Below are 26782 nucleotides of genomic sequence, written 5' to 3' on the forward strand. Positions count from 1 at the left end.
CCTCTACAGTCATGCTTGTTGGGTTAATTGGTGAACTTAAATTGGTCAGAAGTGTGGATGTGAGAGTTCGTGGTTGTCTGTCTCTCTGTGTGAGTCTTGTGATAGATCTGTCGCCACTATATCAAGCCTGTTACCTAACCTGACCTTACAGTTAATACACTTTTAAGAATGAAAATTAGGTTGAGCTTGTTGCTAGTTGGTCATTTAATGCCAGATTCATGCCTCAAATACCTCGAGAAATATACATATTTTCTAAATGAAATTATTTGCTGAGTTATTCACTTATGTATTTATTTATTTATATTTTTAAATTTGGCTGTTTTAATCCTCCATACACACAGGCTGGTTTTATGCTCAGTAAAAGAAAAGTGTTCCCATGACAACAGACAAAACACCATAGTTGCCAAGTTACTGCCTGTATCCATGGAAATCTGTTATGTGGTGGCATCTAATATAGTTCAAAGAATCTCATTGTTTCTTCTTCTTGTTCTCAGTTTCACCTTGTTTGTTTACTCATGTTGCAAAAACAGCTTGGATCGTGAATCATTTTGACGGTGCCAGGCCGCAAATGAGGCGATTGCATGTCTGTAAGTAACATGATAGGATGTTAACACCATATGTTAGGTACGCCCAGCATCACCTGAGATGGATCCATGTGGGTGTAACTCACCATGTGCCTGCAAAGATCGTGGTTCCCCCTATTTTGTGGTTAAATCCTTAAATATTTTAAAAACCACACCACTCTTATCCCTTTATAAAGAGCCAGCTAACAAGTCTCCGTAACACGTTGACCTCTGACTGGGTAAATTACAGGTTTTGATTTGCTGAATAAGATGCGGGTAATGAAAATTACTCCAATAGCTCCATCTGGTGGACAAGTGCAAAAAGCTTCAACATCTGGTTTATTATTTTAAGATTACTATTTTTCTGTGATTCTGCTAACACAGATCAGACTTATTGCCTTAACTATAGTGCTGTGCAAAGGTCTTGAAGGATCCCTCATTACTTTATATTTTGCTTGGAAAATTGGAGAAAGGAGCAGTGATTTGTTCAATCATATGCAAACATAAATGGAAATACAACTCTCTTAGGCAAGATTTCTTGTAATTTCTTAAACCAGTCTTCAGGAATAGCTCTCCAGGCTTCTTGAAGCACTTTCTAAAGCTGTTTGTTGGAATATGGCTGCATTGTGTTTCATTTTCTGTTGAGATGATCCCACAGTGTATCAATAATGTTTAGGCCCAGGCTCTGGGGTGGCAGTTTTTTGCTTCAATTTTCATAAATCAAAATTTCACAGTACTGGCAGTAAAGTTTTATTTAGTGTTTACTTTGGGAAGTGTTTAATTGGCTATTGTAGTAAACAGAGGACGAGTGTCCCTGCATCTTTTTGCCTTTGTTAACTTGCTTGGTCTGATCCTGAAGCATGTCAGCTCCCCCACTGGAGATATGCTTGGCCTGTGATTTCACATGCAGCCAGGCAGTGTATATGCTTTGTCAGTTCCACTCGTCAGTGGAATGACAGAGGCTGTGCTCAACAAACCCGTCTTTATAGCAACCGGTCCCTTTCGCAGTAGCTTATCTACATGAAAACCACATAACACAACACATCGAGCAAAACTATCAAAGGCTTCTGGGTCCCACACCACTTATTTGTGGAGAGATCAGGTTGGCAGAATGTACTTTGTAAGTTTGTAAGTGTTTGGAAGGAGGAACTGCTATTTCAGATTTGTATGGTTACCAAGATGGTTGCCCCAAGCCACCTTAAGTAGAGAGAAATCAGATGTCTTACCAGTGGTAAAGCAAGATAGGGCAAGGTTGGAGATCCCATATGAGCCCAAAAGTAGCAGCTGCATCACGTTGATACTTGAAATAGGTATGCTATCAGGATGAAGGAGTGGTATCTCTGGCAGTAAGTGGGTAAAGTGGCAGTACAGCCAGCCTGTTCCACTGGAGGCAAAACTGGATAAGAGTAAGGCAAAGCCAGACTGGATGATACATATGATGCCAGCTGAGGTTTAGGCACTCAGCAAGAGTGCTAACAACAAATTCACTAATATGTAAGGACATTTCTACAACAGTCATACCAATGACAAGTGAAGTATATGGAGACTTTCTGACATAAATAGATAAGAAGGCAATCATAGCACCATTATCTTTATTTCATTCCTCAGCGGTTACAGATGGAGCACAAGTTTAAAGTAGCAGTTATTAATAGTTTAGGGAGCATAGTGAGCAGTAATCGTTTGCAGCAGTATAGAGGCTCAGAGGAAAAACATACATCTACTTCCAGGCTTCTTCATCTTGTAGTGAATCCTTTTACTCCAGTTCAAGTTAACTCACAGACAGGTCTGTGTTGCTTTATACATTTTATATATATTATCTATATTATACAAATTATATAATTTTAAAAAAGGCAGCACTTTTCTACTACTTGGCTCCTTTTTCTTCTTCCAATAGGCAGGTTATGGCGATGGCCTTCGTCACTGCATACGGGTCACAGTTTGCTGCGGGACGGCGGTCCTCAAAGTACCCTTTCTTCTCTTGCCCCACCTGCCGTGGGATGCGGATGCTGGCACCTCGATTGGCCACTCCAGCAGAGAAGTCGTGGATGCTGGAGGTTTCGTGGAGACCTGTGAGGCGCCTGATGTTGTCCTTGCCTTCATGAGGGTCGTACACACGAATGTGCTCAGGGTGCTTTTTCCCCAGCTTATCGATAGCCTTCTCAATGTACCTGCCATCAAAGAAACATGTATTTTTACTGAAGTTTCCATTTATTACTATGTTTGAGAAGGCAGTATGTTGAGCATCAGTGAACAGTTGTTTAAGCATGATTAGTAAAGATTAAGACAGCATCACTCTTTTCTTCATATTTGCTTCTAAGAGGACATTATTGTAATTTTTAAATACAGGTCTTGAGCAACAGTTTTCCAGGTTTTCTGAAGGTCTTTCAAAGTTTTGCTCTGGATATTGACTGCTTTTTAAAACCATTTTATAGTCAAGTCCTTGTATTTGATCGTTTTCAGAGAATGTTTTTTTTTTTGTTTTTTTGTTAAGCCACTGAAGACTTTTATCTATGAATCTCACTTAAGGGAATAACTTATTTACACTACAACTTAGGAAAGAACCAATTTAAAATTGTATCTTTGGGTAATTTGTTACTAGCAGTCAGTCACTTAAAAACACACATAATTTCTTCCCGTTTCTTGAATCAAATTTATTGCATACATAGAGTATCCAATAAAGTATCTGGTGAGGGGATATAGTGCTGCATTTTATTTAATTTAAAGAAATACTTAAAATAAAAAATAATAAGAAAATACAAGCTGTTTTTAAGCTTTTCAAATGTGCCACTGGTCCTCCTTTTTGTAGTACAATGAAGAGCTTTTGTATGTGTATCTTTTGAAAGTCTGGAGTTTACTTACTGCAGTCCTCCTTCTTCCCTCATCTCCTTGGTGCTGACATTTGTGTGGCAACCAGTCCCGTTCCAGTTGCCCTTCATGGGTTTGGGGTCCAGAGTTGCTACAACCCCGAAATCTTCACAGACACGGTGCAAAAGGAAACGTGAGACCCACAAATGGTCCCCCATCTCGATGCCCTCACAGGGGCCCACCTGGTATTCCCACTGAAGCCAGAGAAAAAGAAAGATGCAGAGACAAGAGGGAAATGTTCGAGGTGAAAACATTAACACTGTTAATAAATGATACGTTTAGCTAACTGCAATTTGATAGTTTTTTTTGACTGTTAGAAAACAAAGAAATTATAATGAGTAACATTTGCTAATGGCCTAGTATTTGCTTGGAAATCACTTGTGAATTATATTTATGTTTCATATTTATCTGTGTATTAAATTTCAGTTTTTTGAGCTCAGTGTTTTCTGCGTCATTGAGCTCATTTTCCTCTGAAGAATTTTGTTTTGTAATGTTGTTTTTTATATTTTTTTAGGTAGGTTGTTTTGAATGTTTTGGCTGCTGTACCAGAGTATTTCCCCAGGTTCTGGGATAAATAGCTTGTCTCATAAATATGTCATATGTTTGTAATATATAACAATATTTAGTCATCGTATTGTATCAAATTAACATTGTCTGAATTAACTGTAAAGTCATAACTAATGTTTGTATGTGGTCATTAAATACTGTTGAGCCATCCACTTTATTTGGACAGCTAATAAATTGTAAATAAAGTTGTAGCTGACTTTATAGTCACTATAACCTATACTTGTTTTAAATTGCATTTCAGTAGGGAGGTTGTGCTGTTTTGCCTTTTGTTACTTTCTCTTTTGCTATCATTTTATTTTCTGTTTTAAACTAGCTGGTTAAGTTCAGGAATTGTGGTTCAAGTTTGGGGTGAGACTGTTTTTTTTATTGTGTGGCATCACTGGACTGTAGCAGCGTGAGTATTTCATAGAAAGCCATGTTATGCGTGGTATGTTGGGGAGGTGTACCCATCTACCCATCTCAATGTCACAAAACGTATCTCGTCGATGCAAAAAGAAAAATGCAATGGAAACAAAAGAAATGTGATGCAACCTTTTCTGGGTGTTATAAAAACGAAACAAGAAGCTAAAAATCCAACTGGCAGAAATCCAAAGCAGGAGAACTAGAAGATAAGAATAGTTTTTAATTATTTCATGTTTTTCTGAATAAAACAACTCCGTGATGCCCTATAATGAAAAGGCTCATTGAGTAGTAATAAAAGATTTATTACTAACCAAAACTCAAGATCGCAGAAAAGTTAATGGCATAAAGAAACACAAAATACATTGTAACCAGTGATTAATAAATATTACATACATTTAATTACCTATGTTTATTATAAAGTGCTACTGCCATGTATTGGAGTAGTACTTTCAGTTACCTGAGATGGCATAACTTCAGCATTAGTACCGCAGATTTTGATCCCAGTATAGAGGCAGGCCTTGTAGTGGCACTCCACAATGTCCCTTCCATAAGCGCTGTTGGCCCCCACCCCACAGTAGTAAGGACCTGAGGACACATGATGACACAAATGAAAAACCACAATATCAAGATACACTGTATGAAAACTGTACGACGGCTATAAACATTTAGGTTCTGAGCCTATAAAAAGTGCATTTGTGATGCTTGTTTTCAGACAAAAATTACAAACATTTACAATATGAAGTGTCTGAGAAATGATTTGTCTACTTCTTTTCTAACTTTACAGAAATCCTTTGTATAGCACTGACCACTGTGCTAACTTGAATAAAATAATGATAACATGTGGGAAAGAGAAGTGTGGTGCTCAGAGAATCTGAATGGATTTACAAGCTCCTTAAGAATGTGAAAGCCTTTGTTAAAGTTTAGAAACGTATCAGCTGTGCTAGTCTACTTTTGGTTTTGTTCCTTTTGTCTGATTTCATACCCTGTCATTCTTGGAAAGTGTCTGTTTTGTTTCTGAGAAATTCTGTCATTACCTCTGCTTCTCTGACTTTAAATGTAAATGTGTATCATTTTGTGGGATATTGCTTCACTCCACACTCTCCGTGACCCAGATAATAGCACAAGGATTTACCACAAGCTGGCAATGGGGTCGTCACTGCAGTATTTGTATAAAAAACAGTAAAAAAAATGACAGCTCGGTTACCTTGGGGTGCTGGGAATCCATTTGGAGGCCAGCTAAATGGATGTCCATCTGTTCCCAGAAGTGTGTACTCCTGTTCCATACCGAACCAAATATGGTGCTCTTTGACCTTTTCCATCACTTTGTTGCAACTTGCTCTGTGGTTAGTTTCTAAAATAAAAGTCAGAGCAGTCTATTATTATGATCTTAGACGATGTTAAGGGTAAAAAGCATGGACTGAAAAAAATGTACCAGCAGGTAAACGGTTGTACTTCAGGACCTCACAGAGAACCAGTTTATTGGGGTCAAGGTTGAATGGATCCCTGAACATGCAGACCGGGATGAGGTACATGTCACTGTTGGAGCCTTCGGCCTGGTAGGTGCTTGAGCCATCAAAGTTCCACTCAGGTATTTCTAAAAATAGAGACTTCTTATTACTCCTCTGATTAGGCGTCAGTGTTCACATTCTTTTTTAAAGTGAAACCTGATTAACTTGATAACTACGTTAATAGAGATGTCATGGAAAATTCCCATTCATACTATCTGCTTGGTGAGATCTGGCCCTGTTACTAAAAGTAGACACAAATAAATGTAACAGGACAATGGGGAAAAAAGACAAACATAAAAGAGCACAATTACAGTAAAATGTGCCAAAGTTCTCTGGTAGCGAAGACAAATTAAGAAAAGACAGCGAGCACACTAACTTCTCAAGCTTAGACACACCTGGAATATTCTATTTAATAATAAATCAGTTAGATTTCAGTGAGTTTCCACAGTGGATTTACTTCTTTCAGTTTATTTTTTTCATTTGAAAATGTTTAGCTTTTATTTAGTTCTTTTAAGTTTCTGTCATGGCTGTGTGAAGGCAGGAAGGAATCCCAAAAGCAGGACTCACAGAGGCAGACGTAAACTCAAAACACTCAGCTTTATTGCTGGATAACAACAGAACAGAAAACTAACTAAACTGAGAATACAAAACAAACTAAACAGGCAGGCGAGCTAGCAAAAGGAACACACAGTGTAAATTTAGCAGGGGAAGACGCAGATACTAAACAGGACTGAGAGGAAACAGCTGGGAGACATGGCTGACACTGATTACGCAGACAAGACAGGGAGAGCACAAAACTGAACGCACTGACATAAGACATAGACCTTCAAAGTAAAACAGGAAGTACATGACAGACACAGAGATCCAGACTAGACAGTGAGCTTAACACACTCATGAGCAGACATAATAACATCAAGGACAGACGGAACACAGATACGTGGGACCAGGGCAGGCACAGAACAGAAACCTAACAAATGGCAAATCATAATGAAAGACATAACCAGAATAAACAAGAACATAACATATTATGAAGAAACAAAACACTGAGTCCTCAGACATGACAGTTTTAGTGTTACTTTCAGTTTTTTAATTAATATTGTATGAATGGGCATGTGCCAGGTGCACCCCCATAATGTTTTGAAAGCAGTTGGCTCACAGTCTTGTAGACATTCAGAGTCTCAATAAACACGTCAATCAAAGCCTCATCGGGCAGGTTGTAATAACAAATTGAAAGGGTAGAAAAGCTGCCCTTCACTATAAAGCTAATTAAACATTAAGTTTTAGACTAAGTGCCTCTCACCCCAAAAGGTTAGAGCTTATTAAAAATGCCATTCACCTTCTATGCTTTTTGGTTCTGTGTCTAGAGTTCTCGTCTTGTTCCGAAGTGTCTCTCCAGTGCCATCAATCCAGATGTAGGTGACCTGGCATTTCTGTCCTTGAGGCAGGCTCATGTACTGCTGCCGCACAGTTTTGTTGAGATGAGAGCTGGATGACACTGATGCCATTTTCACCTTCAATTGCAAAAGTGGATAATTACAGTAACAGATGGCATTTTTTGACTTTATGGCACCTTCAATTTCCATGTTGTGCTTTTTTTTCTTCCCATAACAAACCTACAACTATAAGGTTTTTTCAAAGTTATTAAAATGAACCAGCGGCATTACTTCACTTGTCAAGTCTCACAAGATTAATTTTCCACATCTAGTTATAGTTCCACATGAGTTTGACACTCCTGATTTCTAGCAATCAGTTTCAGAATGTAAATATAGTGCTATAAGGTATTTAACCAGACACCAAGAAGATAAACATCCAGGGCTTGAAACACATTCACAGACAACCTCTGAGAAATAAAAGAAAACTTAAAGTATTTGAAAATAATATAACGTAATCAGTGATGCACATAAGCATATGGTATCTAACCCTAAACAGGAAATTGGACATTATTTCACTTATATGCTACTCATAAGTAGGTCAAACACATTTGAACTTTATCTAATGTATTACAGTTATAATTTGACTAAACTGACTTTTATATATATATTTTAGGTTCTGTCAGTGCTGCATTCGTCAACAGATAAAGTTGTTGATGTAGAGTGAGTAGTCTTAACAATTTCATATACAAGTAGCTGCTTTGTTTTAATTTACCTTCATTCCTTTTGTTTCCCTACATTTATTTGTATGATGTTAATTACATTTATTGATGTTTTATTACATTCTTGTCTTGTAACTTTTAATCAAATATGTCTTAATAAAGTTTTTAGTAACTATTTGTGATAAAAAAAAATGTTTCATTGTTATACTTTCAGATACTAACAGGGCAACTTTAAACATGAAAATTAAGAAAAAAGTAAGATCAATCTCTTCCCTTTTTTAGTTATATCTTAATATCTTAATAACTGGAAAACAGTGGCATACCATTCTCAGATTTAAATGAAGCAAATTAAACAAACAAAAACAAAGAATTATTTGAACTTACTCTTTTACAGTCGGTTCTTCAGGTGAAGAAGTGTCTAGCTTCCGAGTCAAGTTTGAGAATGAGGTGCCTAAACCTGTTTGTGGTATTTAGCCAGAACGCAAGCTAGGCTGCTGATGTCACCTGTTACGTCCTGACGTAATATGGCATTTAAATACTTTGTGTGGGGTTGTCCATGTAAGCAGCAAACACATACAAGAAAAAAACACATACACTATAATGTTTTGATCAGTCCACAACAAATCCTGCAAGACTGTAAGCGCCTTCAGTACAATCTTTGACAGTATTCCTGCTTCTCTTCTATGGAGAAACAAACCAAATGGTAAACATATTACATTTATACTGTACACACCTCATGTACAAAGCACTGACCTATAAGATCCAAGTATGTGCCCCTATCCAGCCAAACGAAAACAGTGCACAGGTATAGCTCAGGGTATCACAAACTCCCATGGAAAACAGTAACAAACACCCACCTGATGAAAGGCCATCTGCTGATAGTGACTGACTGCTGTTTGCTGAGCTGAGGGTCTTGCAGCTCACTGAACACAATTAGAGACCAGAAGCTGCTGCTGGCTTCAGTTTCCGTCAGGTTGGCTGTTCTGAGATCAGGCAGAGGGGCAGAAATTCAGCAACTCTAACAGAAAAAGAATTAGTCACATGGGATCCATTGAGGATGTATTGAAGTGTGTGAGATGTAGATGCAGAACAGGCCAAGAGCATAAATAAGAAAAGAGATTGTAGGGCTCACCAGCCACAAGCAAGCAAATTGCTCAGTTGGCATTATTGTAAGACAACGTTTACTTTACTTGATATTGGGTCTGAAAAAGTAGCACTTGTCTCTGATATTTGATGACTACAGCAACCTATTGCTCTGATATTCTTCCTTGTATAGAGAAGACCACTTGTTACTGAAATACAAACAAAACCACATTTTAGAAAACAAAATACTGGTGGACACCAGTAGATGCACCTGTGGTATAAATATGAAAATCCTAGGTGATTTTCAGAAATTGACCTTAACCTTGAGGTTGAGGTTACAAAGTAAGTCTAAAGGAAATGCATTTTATAGATATGTCTTTTCAGTCAAATTAAAAACAAGTTTAAGGAGGGATTACCACATTGCCTTAATGAGACGATCTCATTACTGTGAGCCATCTGCCTTCACTGTGTTGTGTTTGTGTTGTAATATGTAGTGTGAACTGAAAAACATCATTAATACAACATTAATATCACCATATTAATGTAGCACAATAATTCTGATATAAACAAAACTAACCCCTCCCAAAACAAACAAACAAACAAACAAAAACAAACAACTAGATTGCTAAATGGACTACTATGGATGGATTACTACAAGCCTCATTTGTTACGTCTGGCGCGGCAGACGTGTGGAGTTCGAGAGTAGGACCCAAGATGCAACTTTTGACGAGAGTGAGCTTTATTTTATAAGGTGGGTGAAAACAAACAGCAAGGCGAGAATAAAACCTAAACCAGAAAAACTAACAAAATAAACCTGAAACCAAAAACAGACATGCAGGGATACACAGAGCAAAAACATAAGCAGGCGAGCGATCACGCAGACAAACCAGCAAAGCGCACACAAAAACACAGGGCTTTAATACACACAGGGCAATCAGAGAATGGGAAACAGGAGGGGGACACGGCTGGCATTAATTGAACATAACAAGACAAGGGGAAGCGAAACTAGAAACACTGACAAAAGAAACAGACCTTCAAAATAAAACAGGAACTCACACATGCAAAGACACAGACTAAGAAACACGGACTTTACACAGAGGAATACACAGGCAGAAATGACTAAACACTAAACTGAGGAAGAACAGAACCGAAAACCAAAGAGCAAGAAAACCAGAACCAAAATACATCACAATAATAGAAAACACAAAACGCTGGGTCAAAAGACCCGAGATCATGACATCATTGCCTTCAAGCCTGTTTAACCTAATAGTCACACAGAAGCATCAGGGGTAACTCAGGGTTCAGTTTCTTGCACTAGTATGCTGCAAAGATTAGCTCTATCTCTCAAGCCACAGGAGAAGCATACCTACTAATCAATGAAACTTTATTGTTTAATGGGCATGTTGTTTATTTCTTGTCTAATGAGTTGAACCTATAACAAAGTGCTACAATATGTATTTTTTAAAACAAACTTATTGAGCTACTCAGTCCACCTTTAACGTATCTGTTTTGCCCTGTTGTGGCATGAGGAAACAAGTTCTCAATAACTGGAAATGAGTTCACGACAGTGCTGATATCTGTCACCGTCAACAATTTTTATTTCAGCACTCACTGACGAGGACTCTGTGCTAAACTGATATCCTCTCCATTCACAAGACGAATTCAGATCACCGCACTGTTCTCAAAAATGGCCATTTTCAGAAAAGCAATGCTGTCTTCAGCCCCTCAAGCAACTTATTACCTTTGCCAATAGGGTTACACCATCTTCTCAGTTTATCTGTTTGATTACTTAGAAGAGTTTCATTAAAATTTTAAAAGAGATTTTGTTTTACAAGTCTGCAATGATTGTGAGAAAGAAAGGTTTAGTCATAAGTGATTTTTTCTCTTTGCTTGTTACTGTATCTAACAAATAATAATAATAAATAAAACAGCTTAAGCAAAAATTATTTTTGATTTGTTTTTAAGCCAATTCAAACCATATTCTGTATTTGCTAATTTTGCTTCCTATTTGTATTGCCTTACTTTATTTATAAATATTTCTGTCATGCCAGAGATGGAGCTCTGGGGACGGCAGCATTAGTCTGTGAGTCAGTAGTGAAATACAGCATAAAATCTTAGATTAGTTACTCTTAATGTCTGTATGGTATACTCCTGGTACTCAGAGGATGAGTACTGCAGTGCCAGAGTCAGTTCAAAATATCTTGACAGACGTGAAAAACAAAAAACATTCCCATCAGCTTTCTCTATGTAAATGTCAGCATGTTTGAGATTGCTGGGAAGGTTGCAGCAGGTTTCTGTTTGTCTTCACCTTAAGACTCAAGTTCAGCCTGAGAGTCATGCACAAAAGGAAAGTAATAATCGCTACCTCGGTCAAATATGATAATCCCCAAAACGGGACATACAGGTTAGACATCTAGCTAGATACAAAATGTGACGCCACCTTAAAATAGACATGTTTTTTGGGTGAGTAATTTAGGCGTGTGCTCAAAACTCATCAGGCTGAGTGGATGTACACTTCACTGGTAACTGAACCACTGGAAATAATTGTTTATGATTAATGGATATAATCATGAATGCGTCCACCAATCATTAAAGTTGAAGTTTACATCAGTCACAAGGGCGTATTTGGCATGGACGGAAGGGACACGCCCCCACCAATATCCAGCGATTATTGAATTGTCCCCACCAATAATTTGATCTATTCAAGTAAAGAAAATCAAACCCGATAGAGAGGGGAAAAAAACGATCTGTCAACGTCTCATTCACTCAGCGGTGCAGAAGGAGTTAAATTACGTCCTCTACTGGAGTCCTACCTCATGTGACAAATATGGCCAATGTGATTGGCTGTGCCTTTCAGGGAGCTGTGTTTAGTTTTAGCAGCGGCAAGCCTGCGCTGCAAGGAGGAGAGGAGGATGGCAGCAAAAAGGAAGATCCTGGATATAAGTATTTTTCAAAGAAACCTACAAGTCACTTAAAGCCAAATTAACTCATAAAATGTGTCCGTCACAATAACGTTACAGGCTATGCTAGGCTTTGGCCCACATCAGTCTAAAATCGTATGTAACCACGATTAACGTGTTTTGGAAATTAACTGCACAACAGGCAGCACTATTAGTTATCTCAGTCTCAGAGTAGCATTTCTAATTTTGATTGAAACTGTCAGAGAAAACGGCAGCTTTGAGCAAGTCAGGATATTAGTTTACAGAGGCTGTTAAAATTATATGTCTAACATTAAAATGTTGGTGACACAATAATTTAATCCTAATGGCACTGACATATTCATAGGTTAATTTTTGAGACAAAATGTCATGAGGTAGTCATGATTTTGCAAATATCCACCTTGTAGTGCAGTTTGCACAAATTGTTTTAAAAATGCACTCACCCTACAAACATTACTGATGAGTCAAGATCTGCACAAATTGACAGAAACACTGAAGCAGCTTATTGTCATGTATGTCCTATTTGTCAGGTGACAGAGGCAGCTCTGCCATGTTGTAGCTCAGACAGAGGTGAAGAGGCGAGGTCACAGGTGACTGACTGATGATTTAGTGCTATAGATTAACTAGTATTTATTATCATGACAGTTGTTAGGCTGCTGATGTAAATTGATTCATTAGTGTATATTTGACAAAGAATCTGAATTCCCATGTCTCACTTTTTATATGGCACGAATCAATGTGTTATTTTATCAGGTGGCAATATGACCTAGTGCAGTCAGAGGGGAAGAGCCAGGGCCAAAGGTGAGGCACATCAAGCACAGAATAATAATTGTAATCTGAGGATAAAATGCATGTACTGAGGCTGAAAGAAGCTTCAGTGCTCTCAGAAGACTAAAAACATGGCTAAGGTCAACAATGACTCAAATGAGATTAAACAATGCTGCTGTATGTCCACCAGGAGAGACTGGACAGTATAGATGTAAAACAAATATGCCAGCAGTTTATCTCAGTTAACGAGAGGAGCAGGCATGTGTTTGGCTCCTTCACATAGTGGACATTGAGTTGTTGTGTGGGACACCAGTAGTCCATGTCTGTTGCTGTAACAGTAGTTCATGTTGAGAATAGAAAGTCTCAGCTCACTGATTTGATCGGGGCAATAGTGCCTAAACTGTTGCATAATTTTGCTGAGAGATCTTTTACTTTGTGGTCATCTTAGATGAGCAGTTTTATGGACAAAAACCAGCAGGTCATTCAGTGTTCCCTTAGTGCTAATGTATCAGAGATGTTGGTGTACTATAACTGAAGTAATGATGTTAAGTCCTTAAAGTCATATTCTTTTATTGTCATGACTGTATGTGAAGCTATTTTTATTTTTGTATGATACCTGATTTATATGGAATATGGCTGAAGTAAACTAAAGCCTAAAATACTTAGTCAGTCATTTGTTTAATAGTAACTTAACATTATATAATTCACATATAAAACTATGAATTGTGATTTTAAATTGTTTATAAGCACGTAGAATAGGATATGTAGGCAAGTATATTTCTCCTCTTTTTATTAAGAAGCAAAAACAAAAAGGAAAAAAAAAAGAAACCGGGCAGGGTTCGGTGGTTGAATCATCCGTCCCCACCAATGCCAAAACCAAATCTACGCCCTTGATCAGTCACCAATCAGACTTGCAGGAAAACTATCAGCTTTCAGGTTGTCACTTCACAATTATCAAAAAAATTAATGTTTACAATATTATTATGGAGATATTGAAAATTGTACAATTAATCTATAACTTAGTCTGAAACAATAAATGTACAGCAATATTGATATTTCACAAAAATCACAATTCTCATTGACATGCAGTTATTGTGACAACGATAAGGGAAGCGGCCTAATGTGTACATAGAAAATATTAAACTTAGGACCAGTGGCGTGTCTAGAAAATTTTTGTTGGGGGGGCCACGTAGGGGCACAGATTTGGAGAAGGGTGGCAGATGTAATTGGCAGATAATGTTAAAAACAATTCTACCAACCGTTAACCATAATTCAATAACCCTATAAACCTAATAACCGAATGCACTTTTAACTCTCATTAGAATGAGATTTTAACCACTACGGTGCAAAGTTTTTAGATACTGTGATGATAAAGAACAAGAGATACAATCAGTCAGTGTTTATTCAGCAGTCAAGGACATCAATATTTGCATAGTATTTTACTGACATGTAGTGCACATATGTTTTGGGCAAAAACATTTTTGTATATTAAAATACAAACATTTTTATCATACAATTAGCAAATTAGCCAATGCCAATGCAAAACCAATGCCTATTAAAAAAAAGAAGATACTCTTCTCACAAACTGGTGTTTGATTTTGAAACAGGAAAAAAGTGGGGAAACAAATGAAAAGACTAACATTTGAATAAAACCTGAAAGCAAGTAAATACTTTCTATGCTGCCTTATGGTAAACTTTGGTAATATTGATGTATAAAGAACAACACTGGCTGATGATGAAATACAGTCAGCTGGCATGATGACACTGCCAGTATTAACCTGCAGGGCTGGACTGGGACAGAAAATCAGGCATTTTCACTACAGACCGGCCCACCAGGTATTAAAGCCATAAAGCCTTTGACTGAAAACAAATGCTGTTGTGACAGTGATGTACACTGTCTTGTTGGTATATGTATGATTTCTATACATTTTACGTCAGATAAAAACTTTGTTCGCAAGATTCAGATAAGTATTTAATAAAAGCTAGATATTTTAAATGAGAATAAGAAAGAAAAGTATTTCTTTGTGCCCCCCTCTCCCTGTTAATGCCCTACCTGGCCCCCTGGCAAAACTTTGCTAGATCCGCCCCTGCACAGCTATCAGCTGTCAGCTACTTAGAAAATGATATTGGTGTTATTTGTCTCTCAGAAACAGTTCATAACTTCCCTTCAACTTATCCATGTCACCTAAAAGGTAAACTTGTTTCTCCATCACCTGTTCAGCTCTGATGGTTCAGTAAGGACATCTCCTGGATTCATCCTCATGTTTCCCTCTCACCACATATCCAAACTGATATCATGACCAGCAGCTTTTACAGCTGTGGCTCCAGCAAACATCAGCTGATACTAGAAATTAATATTAAATAAATTCTAACAACAGCTGATCAAGCTTAAATGTGCTGCTGTTGTTTAGCGCGACATCCGCTGGTTTCCTGTTTCTGGCGCAAAGTGGGCGATAAACAAACAAGAGAGAAAAGCCGATCAGCTGATCATTGATCAGTTTCATGATTGAAGTAGAAACAGAAGAGGGAGGGGGGGGGGGGGGGGTGAGAGAAGAGGCAGCTGTGCAGCGTAAAGACAGAATAAATCCAGCTTTGTGTCTTTTTCCATTCTAGCTAAAGTCCGGGTCAAACTGCGTCTCTTCTCAGCTTAATATTTTCTCTGAATGAGGGACCATTCCATTTTTAAGGAGCCGTTGGCAACTCTACTAACTAACCTTATGAATAAAATAAAGTTCACTATCAGTAACATCATAGCAACCGAACAGCTGTATAGAAACTTCGTCATGCTAGCTAGTACGCAGTACGAGTTATTGTAACTGGCTGTAAAAAGTCAGTACAATGAAAATAAACTCCACCTAAACTTGGTTTATATCTGACCCAGATAGACTGCAGGTCATAACTTCTTACCTGAAGTTCAGTTCACCTGACACTCGGACCGGTGTTCCAGATCAACTGGCGTTTAGATCAACTGGCGTTGGTCGAACAGATGTGTGGCAGTCTTGCGTTTCAGGAGCTCCTACCGACAAACCAGCAAAAAAACGCCAAATGTGTCACCTGTGACACTTGTGAGGTTGTCTCAAACACACTCCGTCAGTCTTGATGCTGTTGAACAACAAAATGTTTAAAAATGTGGCGAGTTCACCTGGTGATATCCTCATGCGCGACGCGATCGCGAAAACAGCAAACAAGTAACACCACGCCGATGTTGTTCACAGGACAGCAAGAGTAAACGATCGGGAGACCCTTGTCGTCGTCATCGTTCCCCTCGCACGGTTTATTTCACCGAATTCAGCGTTTTTGCTCCACAACTACAGCGAGCAGTTTACTTTGTGCACTAACATGGACTCGAGTCAACCAGCGCCACCTCTGGCCAAGTGCCACAGCCTACAGCCAGATCAGCCTGTGACACACATCTGCAGCACGTTTGAATTCGTGTCATGCACATTTGTACCTTTCAATTGTGTGTTTGTGCGTCATGCAAATAAACCTTTGAAATGAATGAAATGATATCATGTATTTATTATCAGCCTACATTTGTACAAAATGCCAAATGACATACACATAAGAATCACCATCCTGATATCAATACTTTTGCCCATACGAAAAATGTCGTGAACACACTAATATTTCACCAGTGTTGTAACATCACATGTCGTTAGCATAGTCTGCCTGTGTCTTCCCTCTGCAAACAAACATGTTAGAGTTGGTTGTGATATACAGTCTGCATAAGTGTGGTCAATCTAATAAACATTTATAAGGAGATGGCAGTTACTGTGAATGTACAGCAGGTGATTAGTAATAAACAGTCAGACAATGACCCTGACAATCTCATTCAATCTTGCAGACTGAATGCACCTTCTGTGGAAAGTGGTACCACACGGTGTGTGTGGACTTCCCCTGTGCAGAAGGCGACTACAAATGTTGTGGGTGCTAAATAAACAGAAACAAATGATCCCTGTTGTCTTTGCTTACTGATTGTTGTCAGTGTTGACAATCCACATTGCTGGCATTGCATCTTTCAACATGTTTGTGGGTAGATTTAGATGCACCACGTGTGAGTGCAGCCACTCAGCCTTTACTCAATGTGATCATAGCAGCAGGTGCAGATGTGTGTCACAAGTTAATCTAGTGGTAGGCTATGGTACTTGGCCACAGGTGGCAGCAGTGGACTGACCTGCATTGGGGACTGGTCCAGCTGCTATGTGGTAGTCAGTAGATGGGCTCCACATTGGGGATTATATGCAAGTTTTGGGGACTGTTTATTGCTGATCACTGTGTGACTGCTGTACATTCAGCGTAGCTGCCATCCCCTTACGGATCGTTATGGGATTGACCACACTTATGCAGACTGTATATCACATCCAACTCTGAAATGTGCGTTTGCAGAGGGTGGACACAGGCAGACTATGCTGGCGACATGTGAGTTACAACACTGGTGAAATATTGGTGTGTCATATATTTGTTCACGACATTTTTCTTATGGGCATAAGTGTTGATATCAGGATGGTGATTCTTATGACTATGTGTATGTCATTTGGCATTTTGTACAAATGTAGGCTGATAATAAATACATGATATCATTTCAAAGGTTTATTTGCATGACGCACAAACAGACACAGTTGAAAGGTACAAATGTGCATGACACGAATTCAAACGTGCTGCAGATGTGTGTCACCAGTTGATCTGGCTGTAGGCTGTGGCACTTGGCCAGAGGTGGCGCTGGTTGACTCGACTCCATGTTGGTGCACAGAGCAAACTGCTCGCTTTAGTTGTGGAGCAAAAACGCTGAATTCGGTGAAATAAACCGTGCGAGTGGAACGATAACGACGACAAGGGTCTCCCGATCGTTTACTCTTGCTGTCCCGTGAACAACAACGGCGTGGTGTTACTTGTTTGCCGTTTTCGCGATCGCGTCGCGCATGAGGATATCACCAGGTAAACTCGCCACATTTTTAAACATTTTGTTGTTCAACAGCATCAAGACTGACGGAGTGTGTTTGAGACAACCTCACAAGTGTCACAGGTGACACATTTGGCGTTTTTTTGCTGGTTTGTCGGTAGGAGCTCCTGAAACGCAAGACTGCCACACATCTGTTCGACCAACGCCAGTTGATCTAAACGCCAGTTGATCTGGAACACCGGCGGCTGCCTCGGGTCTCTCCTCCTCCTGCCTCCCTATGGGCTCAAAATGTGGTCATAAATATTTTGTACTTGTAAAAAAGATTTGTGTGTGTGTAAAAAAAATTTGTGTGTGTAAAAAAGATTTGTGCGTGCGTAAAAAAGATTTGTGTGTGTAAAAAAGATTTGTGTGTGTAAAAAAGATTTGTGCGTGCGTAAAAAAGATTTGTGTGTGTGTAAAAAAAGATTTGTGCGTGCGTAAAAAAGATTTGTGTGTGTAAAAAAGATTTGTGCGTGCGTAAAAAAGATTTGTGTGTGTAAAAAAGATTTGTGTGTGTGTAAAAAAGATTTGTGCGTGCGTAAAAAAGATTTGTGTGTGTGTAAAAAAGATTTGTGTGTGTGTAAAAAAGATTTGTGCGTGCGTAAAAAAGATTTGTGTGTGTGTAAAAAAGATTTGTGTGTGTGTAAAAAAGATTTGTGTGTGTGTAAAAAAAGATTTGTGCGTGCGTAAAAAAGATTTGTGTGTGTGTAAAAAAAGATTTGTGTGTGTGTAAAAAAGATTTGTGCGTGCGTAAAAAAGATTTGTGTGTGTAAAAAAGATTTGTGCGTGCGTAAAAAAGATTTGTGTGTGTGTAAAAAAAGATTTGTGCGTGCGTAAAAAAGATTTGTGTGTGTGTAAAAAAAATTTGTGTGTGTAAAAAAGATTTGTGCGTGCGTAAAAAAGATTTGTGTGTGTGTAAAAAAAATTTGTGTGTGTAAAAAAGATTTGTGCGTGCGTAAAAAAGATTTGTGTGTGTAAAAAAGATTTGCGCGTGCGTAAAAAAGATTTGTATGCGTAAAAAAGATTTGTGTGTGGACTTAGCAAAAAAACCCCTGCAAGTTACAAGTACGAATTTTGACCCTATTTTTCTTCCTTTCATCTGATTGGTGAATGTCATGTCAATCACAAATGTAACAATCCAATCAGAGAACAGATGGGTTTGGCTGTCGGAGGGGCGCTTTTTTTGAACTGCAGGTCTTTGAAGGGAATAAATGCCCTTTTACATGCCAACCCAGCGTTTTCCTTCATCACCACGAAGGAAAACAGTCTGTGGTCGTCCGAGTTTGGTGATTTTTGTGTCACAGGACTACGTGTTTAATACAGGGACTTCCACAGCCTTTTCAACAGCGCTGCGGACCGCGGGGTGGGGGCGGGCAGTGTTTTGGAAATGACAGTCTTCATTACAAAGCTTTCTTCGTTATGAATTAGCATACATGTTTTTATTGAACATTTGAAGAACCAGCAAAAAAACCCAAACTCTTGTAGAGGACATAAAGTCAGAGATAGAAAAGACAAGGAGCAGGTGCATCTAGTACAGGTAGAGCTGCTGCAAAAACCCACAGAGCCCAGCAGCCAGCAACAAATTCTGGATCCTTTGGTTTTAGTTAGCAGTTAGCATTAGCAGCACATCCTGTGTCCGATGTGAAGGGACTTTTATGCTGCGCGCTGTGACTCACAGCAATGGTCCCGGGTCAGCCCTGACGTTGTGTTAAACTAATCCTAAAGTAATAATGTTATTTCTAACCACTGATATACCACAACTTTACCCTTTCAACAGCTGCTGAAAGTTAGGGGACCTACCTGCTATCGGATATTTATATAGAGATTACCCTTCAAGGACCTGCAGTTCAAAAAAGCGCCCCTCCGACAGCCAAACCCATCTGTTCTCTGATTGGATTGTTTAATTTGTGATTGACATGACATTGACCAATCAGCTTAAAGGAAGAAAAATAGGGTCAAAATTCGTATTTGTAACTTGCAGGGGTTTTTTTGATCCACACACAAATCTTTTTTATTGTTTTATTGTTTTAGCCACCCCAGGTGCGCCAGTCTGGTTGGGGGGTGGCCACCCCGCTAGACACGCCACTGCTTAGGACCTTCCTACTTATATTCATCTCTCCTTTTTGTTCCTAACATGTTTGATGTTTGACCTTTTTAGATACAAAACAATACTAAATAATGATTTAATAATTTGGGTAACAGTCTGCTGTGCTGTTGACCTTTGGCCAGTTAAGCCTAAAATCTGAAGAAATTCCCTCAGGATTCCCTGATGACTTATATACAAAAGTATACCATAATGCCTAAAAATACGTATATTTATTTATTTCTATTATTATGATTTCGTTATTCGCAGGCTATTACTTTAATTAACTATTCGTTAGTGTAACTAACTATTATTATTCCAGCATTTACTTTACCTTAAAGAATACAATAACATCATTCTTGAGTTTTTAGATTAGGAGTAAAAATTAGATTAGGAATGAAGTTTGATATTTAAAAAAATCTTTATTTATTGTCGAGTTTCAATATTCAAATATATAATTGAGAATTAAAATTGAACATAATGAAGCTCCGAGCATAAACATTATGATGTTATCTTGTTTTTGTCCAGTATTTGTTGAGCCCCATTAAACATAGACAACCAAAAACATTTTTAAGGCTGAACATGAAGCAAACTGCAGCCAACATGAACCCAAACAAACCAGGTAAACTCGTCAGGCCGTGAAAATGAAGATGAAGCCACCTGTACAGCCAGTCGTTTCCTTTAATGACAACACTCTACTTACAGACAGGTTGAGCTGATACTATTAAACTACACAAAAGAACTTTTGGGCTCAGACTCAAAGAACAAACTTGATGTGCAGCATTCGTTTGCATGGTTTTGTTCTTTGTTGTAGGAAAACTGCAGCTTTACAATTGGAGTACCAACCTTTCAGGAACCAGAGATGATGTGCAAAAGACAAAAATGCTACACCCTGTTTTTAAAAAGTGTCTTTCTATGGCTCAGCCACAGGTCTACAGTATATTAGCCAGATGTCATGTGTCTCGTGGTATTTCAGTGACACCTAACACTTACCAATCCCATCTCATGAATTTTGGCCATATCTCAATCACCAAACATCTGTAAATTATCCATAAGTAGCAACAGTAACAGTAGGCTCAAATGTGCCCACTTTCAGAAAGGTGTGGAGTTAGCTTTTAATGTGACATTATGAGTAAGTCCTTAATAAATAAGGTGTAGCCGCAAAATAATGACATCAATTTCAACAAAGGACACTAACTTAATGCTAAATAGCTGCCTAATAATTAAATTAACAAAAGGAAATAATGGAGCCAATGCTTTCAGGCTGAAATATCTCATTTAGGATTTGAATAAAATAAAATCTATCCTGTCTCCACAGTCAAACTGACATTATAGTTTGAAAGTCAAATCTTGACTTTAAATCAACACTCAGTTTATTCAACACTTTGCCATCTGTAGTGCATTTATACTCTTTAACAAGCAGCAGCTTTGAATGCCTCTCAGGTAACACACATTTCATTTTATTTGACACACAGTGCACACAAACCTGAAATGGTTTGTCTTGTTTGAATTAAAATGAAAGTACCTTGACTTCACTGGAAACACTTATTGCACAGGATATGCAAGAACTAGATTTACTGCCTCCAACAACCAATAAAGTTGTTGTTTACATGGAGACTTTCCAGGGTAATAAGTTGTTCCCCAGATTTAAAGGAATAGCCTATAATACAAAATGACAATATTTTCCCTGTTTCTTAGGTGCTACAGCACATGGGTGCTGTATTCACTTTTTATGATATGGGTTAGAGTTTGGGGCTATAGACGAATTAATGTGTAACAGAACATAGAACACGTGGATCTGTGAAAATGATGCAACCAGTTACATCCATTTCTTTTCTGAGTTATATCTAATTACTAAATGATTCTTTGCAAGGTTACATTTACACTTTTACACTAAATCACTTTGTCTAAGGTAAGTTTACTTTTGTGCAGCTTTTAGTATAAAGATCATAGCTTCTTAGCCTTGATTTGGTATTTGACAGTACTGTAGGAGACAATTCATGCTTCAGGAAACTAGGAAAAATACACATTTAAACAGTTAATCTTACACACATAAAAATACAAATATTATAACCAAAACAAACAAACAAACAAAAATGGTATTCAAAGCACCTTGAAAGGCATAGCTCAAGTACAAATGAATGATAGAGGAAACTAATACTGGCAATACCTTAAGTTTGACCTTTAAATCTCTTAGCAGTTGGGACTTTTGCTTCTTGACTTGCATCAGAAAGATGCTGCCAGCTGCTCTTCCAAATGGTAAGACATGGTTGAAATGCCCAGTAAAATTAAAAGCGAGAAGCCCCAGATCAGGCTTGCGGGCCAGGTCACGCTCAGAAGTCCCTACTCTTCAATAAGTGTCCTTATATGTCAAACTTGTCTCTTTTCTTAGGCCTTTCTCACAATGCGGCCGCACTTCCTCAGGTCCCTCATTCCTCTATTTGTCCTGACCGATTGGATGCTTGCCCTCCAGGCTCCCTGACAAACACGAGCACTGAAAGGAAATACAGAGAGTTTGAATGGAAACCTCATTAAACTTAGACAATCCAAGAAAAACGGGTGTTGTGGGGCATCTACAACATGCCGCACAACACTTCAATTCTGTTCAGTTAAATTTTATATATACAACAACAGTTGCTTGAAGGCACTTAATTTTAAAAGATAAATGCTCTAATATTAAAAAGAAACAAAGAAAACCCCAATAATCATATGACCCACATGTGCAAGCATGTGATTGATTTAAGTAACAGATTTAAAAATATCATTAAAAACAAAGGGGTTTTTAATGATCTTGTATGTGTTTTTTTTTTATTGTGATTGATTGTCTATCTATTGCAGGTTCGAAATGGTGACAGAAATGTTCTTTCTGACCCAAAATGACTTTTCATCATTCGTTACAGATATGGTCGACAGATTACAGTCAACCAAGACTGGTGGTTGTGAATGTTTCACCAGCTGCTGTGTGTGTGAACATTTAACACATTATAGCTTTAGTTTGGTAAGTCATTTACAAGTTCTGCAAAACCTTTCTTTTCTCTGATCTCCCCCCGCCCCTCAACAGCCATTTACTAAAAACTATCAGAGGCTGCAGGTGGTTAACACTAATGATTGATTACCGCCATTCATACACTTAAACACACTCACACATACCTGGAACTCAGCAGAGGTCGGTCAGCTCGTTTGCGAGGCTTGGCGCTCTGTCTCCGGTACTGCATCCAGCCGCAGACCAGGTCGTGCGCGATCATCACGTACAGCAGGAAGATGAGCACGGCGGGATCCATTCAGCCGCCGTATGACACGCGGCTGGCGCGAATGAAGCCGGGGTAAACGAGAAGCGGGGACCGCACGAGGCTGCGGGTGTATGATCTTGTGCAGGATGGCAACTGAGAGATGGATGACTAAGATCCAGAAGGGGGCTGGTGCCCAAGTTGCCCTGTGCCCACTTTAGGCACTCAAATCGCAAGACACGAACGGCTACCGCAGTGGTCCCTCGGATTACATCCATGATAGCACAACATCCTCCAGAACCACCCCGAACATCCGAGTGAAGCGGTGGTTTCTGTGCGTCTCACGGGCAACATCTGAAAGCCGCGGTGACAACTGCAAAGAGGGGACCTCGGAGGATGTTGCCGTAGAGACGCGACCGTTGCTAAGGGCATGCTGTCGTCATCCCATCTGAACGAAGCATCTGCACCCAAGAACACATTATTGCTTAGGCTGTTATTTATCCTTTGACACACGGGTCATGCAGCAATTAAGTCTTTTTTTATTTTTATATGTTAGTAGTATATTATTCACCTTATATAAATATTTAAGCCACACAAGTATGTGTAATTTGCTTGCTTTCACTTCAACAGTAAGCAATCTGAATATAGAAACCATAAAATATTTGTTACTTTGAAATTAAATGAATGACGAGTCTCTGAAGTGCCACATTCTGTATCTTGTGCACAAAAAATATTTACCCCGTGAGAAGTTTTTATGTGGTGAGCACATTATAAGAACCCACCAGGTAATTACAGTGTACACAAAGGATTAAAAAAAATTATAAAAATTGGCAACTTGACCTCAGAGTAATTTCTGCAATAATTTTCAGCAAATAGGTTTTTATTTCAAACACCACATAAACAGTTTCATAATCTCCCACATAAAAGGGCTATACACTCCCTGGCCACTTTATTAGGTACACTTTGGGAGTATCATGTTGAACTCCCTTTTGCCTTTGTTCTTTATGGCATAGTTTCAACAAGGTTATGAAAACATTTCTGAGAGATTTGGGCCCATATTGACATTATGGCATCAACGGTTGTTGCAGATTTTTGGGCTGCACATAATGCAAAACCTCCCATTCTCCAACTGCTTTATTAGATTGAGATCTGATGTCTCTGGATACCATTTGAATACAGTAAACTCATTGTCATCTTCAAAAAAACAGAGATATTTTTAATTTTGTGACGTGGTGTGTTGTCCTGTGAATGCAGTCATCAAGTACACTGTGGTCATTAAGGCATGGACATGGTCAACAAGAATACTCGGGTTTTTAAACAATGCTCAGTTGATACTAAACTGCTCAAAGTGTGGAAGAATATATCTCCCACATCATGCTGAACCATTAATACAAGGCAGGTTGGATCCATGCTTTCACATGTTTACACCAAATTCTCACCCTACCATTCCAGTATTTCAGCAGACAGCTGAAGGTGTTCATATTATACAAATATTGATAAATGCACGATAAACTTTCTTGGCTTTCTGTACAAGCTAAATTATACTATGGCTTACTTGTATTTTTAAAGAAAGCAATACTGGTAAACACACCGCACTTTTTTATGCTCAGTTGCAGTATCCAGATGAAATACATAATCATGCTACACGATTCTCAACTAACCACAATTTAGTAACTCCTCGAGTTAAAAGTAACTTTTTGAAAAACTTACTGGAATAAGTTGCCTTGTGCAATTAGAGAATTGGCTTCTATTCATAATTTTAAAAATCACCTAAAAGCCTATTTAGGCAGTTTTTAATTTATTTGTAAATATTGTAAGAGGGTAATGTCACTTGTAATGGAAATTGTGTATTTTGTTTGAGTGTTTTTTATATTTTTTAATATTTACATGCTTATATTTTCAGAATTGTAAAACCTTATTGTGGATGTAAGAGCCAAATTATGTGGATATTTTGCATCCAACTCATTGTGTAACATTTTATTCGGTAGTATTTGACGGTTTGGGCCCCAGGAAGACCAGCAACCACTGTTGTGGAAGCTAATGGGGTTCCTTATAAATAAACAAATAAACAGCAAGACTCATCACTCAGGCAACATTTTTCCAATCTTTTGTTGTTCAATTTTGGTAAGCCCATGTAAACTGTAGCCTCTGTCTCCTGTCTTTAGCTGTCAGATGTGCCACCTGGTGTGATCTCCTGCCGCCGTAGCCCATCTGCCCTAAGGTTTGATGTGTTGTGTGTTCAGAGATGCTTTACTGCATACCTTGGTTGCCTTCCTATTAGCTTGAAGCAGTATGGTTATTTTCCTCTGACCCTTGACATTAACAACAGAATTTCACCAAGAGAATTCCCTTCTCTCTCTCTATGTATATATATATATATACATATATATACATATACATATATATACGTATATATGTATATATGTATATACGTATATATGTATATATGTATATACGTATATATATATATATATATATATATACAGTGGGGCAAAAAAGTATTTAGTCAGCCACCGATTGTGCAAGTTCCCCCACTTAAAATGATGACAGAGGTCAGTAATTTGCACCAGAGGTACACTTCAACTGTGAGAGACATAATGTGAAAAAAAAATCCATGAATTCACATGGTAGGATTTGTAAAGAATTTATTCGTAAATCAGGGTGGAAAATAAGTATTTGGTCACCTCAAACAAGGAAAATCTCTGGCTCTCACAGACCTGTAACGTCTTCTGTAAGAAGCTTTTCTGTCCCCCACTCGTTACCTGTATGAATGGCACCTGTTTGAACTCATCATCTGTATAAAAGACACCTGTCCACAGCCTCAAACAGTCAGACTCCAAACTCCGCCATGGCCAAGACCAAAGAGCTTTCGAAGGACACCAGGAAAAGTATTGTAGACCTGCACCAGACTGGGAAGAGTGAATCTACAATAGGCAAGCAGCTTGGTGTGAAAAAATCAACTGTGGGAGCAATCATCAGAAAATGGAAGACATACAAGACCACTGATAATCTCCCTCGATCTGGGGCTCCACGCAAGATCTCATCCCGTGGGGTCAAAATGATCATGAGAACGGTGAGCAAAGATCCCAGAACCACACGGGGGGACCTGGTGAATGACCTGCAGAGAGCTGGGACCAAAGTAACAAAGGTCACCATCAGTAACACACTACAACGGCAGGGAATCAAATCCCGCAGTGCCAGACGTGTTCCGCTGCTGAAGCCAGTGCATGTCCAGGCCCGTCTGAAGTTTGCCAGAGAGCACATGGATGATACAGCAGAGGATTGGGAGAATGTCATGTGGTCAGATGAAACCAAAGTAGAACTATTTGGTATAAACTCAACTCGTCGTGTTTGGAGGAAGAAGAATACTGAGTTGCATCCCAAGAACACCATACCTACTGTGAAGCATGGGGGTGGAAACATCATGCTATGGGGCTGTTTTTCTGCCAGGGGGACAGGACGACTGATCCGTGTTAAGGACAGAATGAATGGGGCCATGTATCGTGAGATTTTGAGCCAAAACCTCCTTCCATCAGTGAGAACTTTGAAGATGAAACGAGGCTGGGTCTTCCAACATGACAATGATCCAAAACACACCGCCCGGGCAACAAAGGAGTGGCTCCGTAAGAAGCATTTGAAAGTACTGGAGTGGCCTAGCCAGTCTCCAGACCTCAACCCCATAGAAAATCTGTGGCGGGAGTTGAAAGTCCGTGTTGCTCGGCGACAGCCCCAAAACATCACTGCTC

At 38.8% G+C, this 26782-nt stretch overlaps 1 protein-coding gene across 1 annotated transcript; it reads right to left on the reverse strand.

The window, feature by feature from the left end:
- Nucleotides 1-2147: 2147 nt before the first annotated feature.
- Nucleotides 2148-16109, reverse strand: LOC146570553 (glutamine synthetase-like). The gene is made up of 8 exons (XM_085279049.1): nucleotides 15695-16109; nucleotides 8855-8980; nucleotides 7242-7416; nucleotides 5830-5991; nucleotides 5602-5748; nucleotides 4855-4982; nucleotides 3423-3622; nucleotides 2148-2731 (listed from the first exon to the last, which is right to left on the reverse strand). The coding sequence occupies exons 2-8, from the start codon at nucleotides 8867-8869 to the stop codon at nucleotides 2428-2430; spliced, it is 1131 nt and encodes a 376-aa protein (XP_085135175.1). The 5' UTR covers nucleotides 8870-8980; nucleotides 15695-16109; the 3' UTR covers nucleotides 2148-2427.
- Between the last annotated feature and the right edge of the window lie 10673 nt (nucleotides 16110-26782).

Source organism: Mchenga conophoros, linkage group LG7 (assembly GCF_057382185.1).
Source record: "Mchenga conophoros isolate Kocher_MC1m ecotype Shallow Benthic linkage group LG7, M_conophoros_male_GT1.1, whole genome shotgun sequence".
NCBI lineage: Eukaryota > Metazoa > Chordata > Actinopteri > Cichliformes > Cichlidae > Mchenga > Mchenga conophoros.

What these genes read in the sequence shown, in the direction of transcription:
- LOC146570553 (XM_085279049.1), bottom strand. An exon ending in GTACAACCGTTTACCTGCTG is followed by an intron (nt 5,749 to 5,829) that starts GTACATTTTTTT and finishes CTTTTATTTTAG; the next exon opens with AAACTAACCACAGAGCAAGT. An exon ending in CTGAAGTTATGCCATCTCAG is followed by an intron (nt 3,623 to 4,854) that starts GTAACTGAAAGT and finishes CTCTGGCTTCAG; the next exon opens with TGGGAATACCAGGTGGGCCC.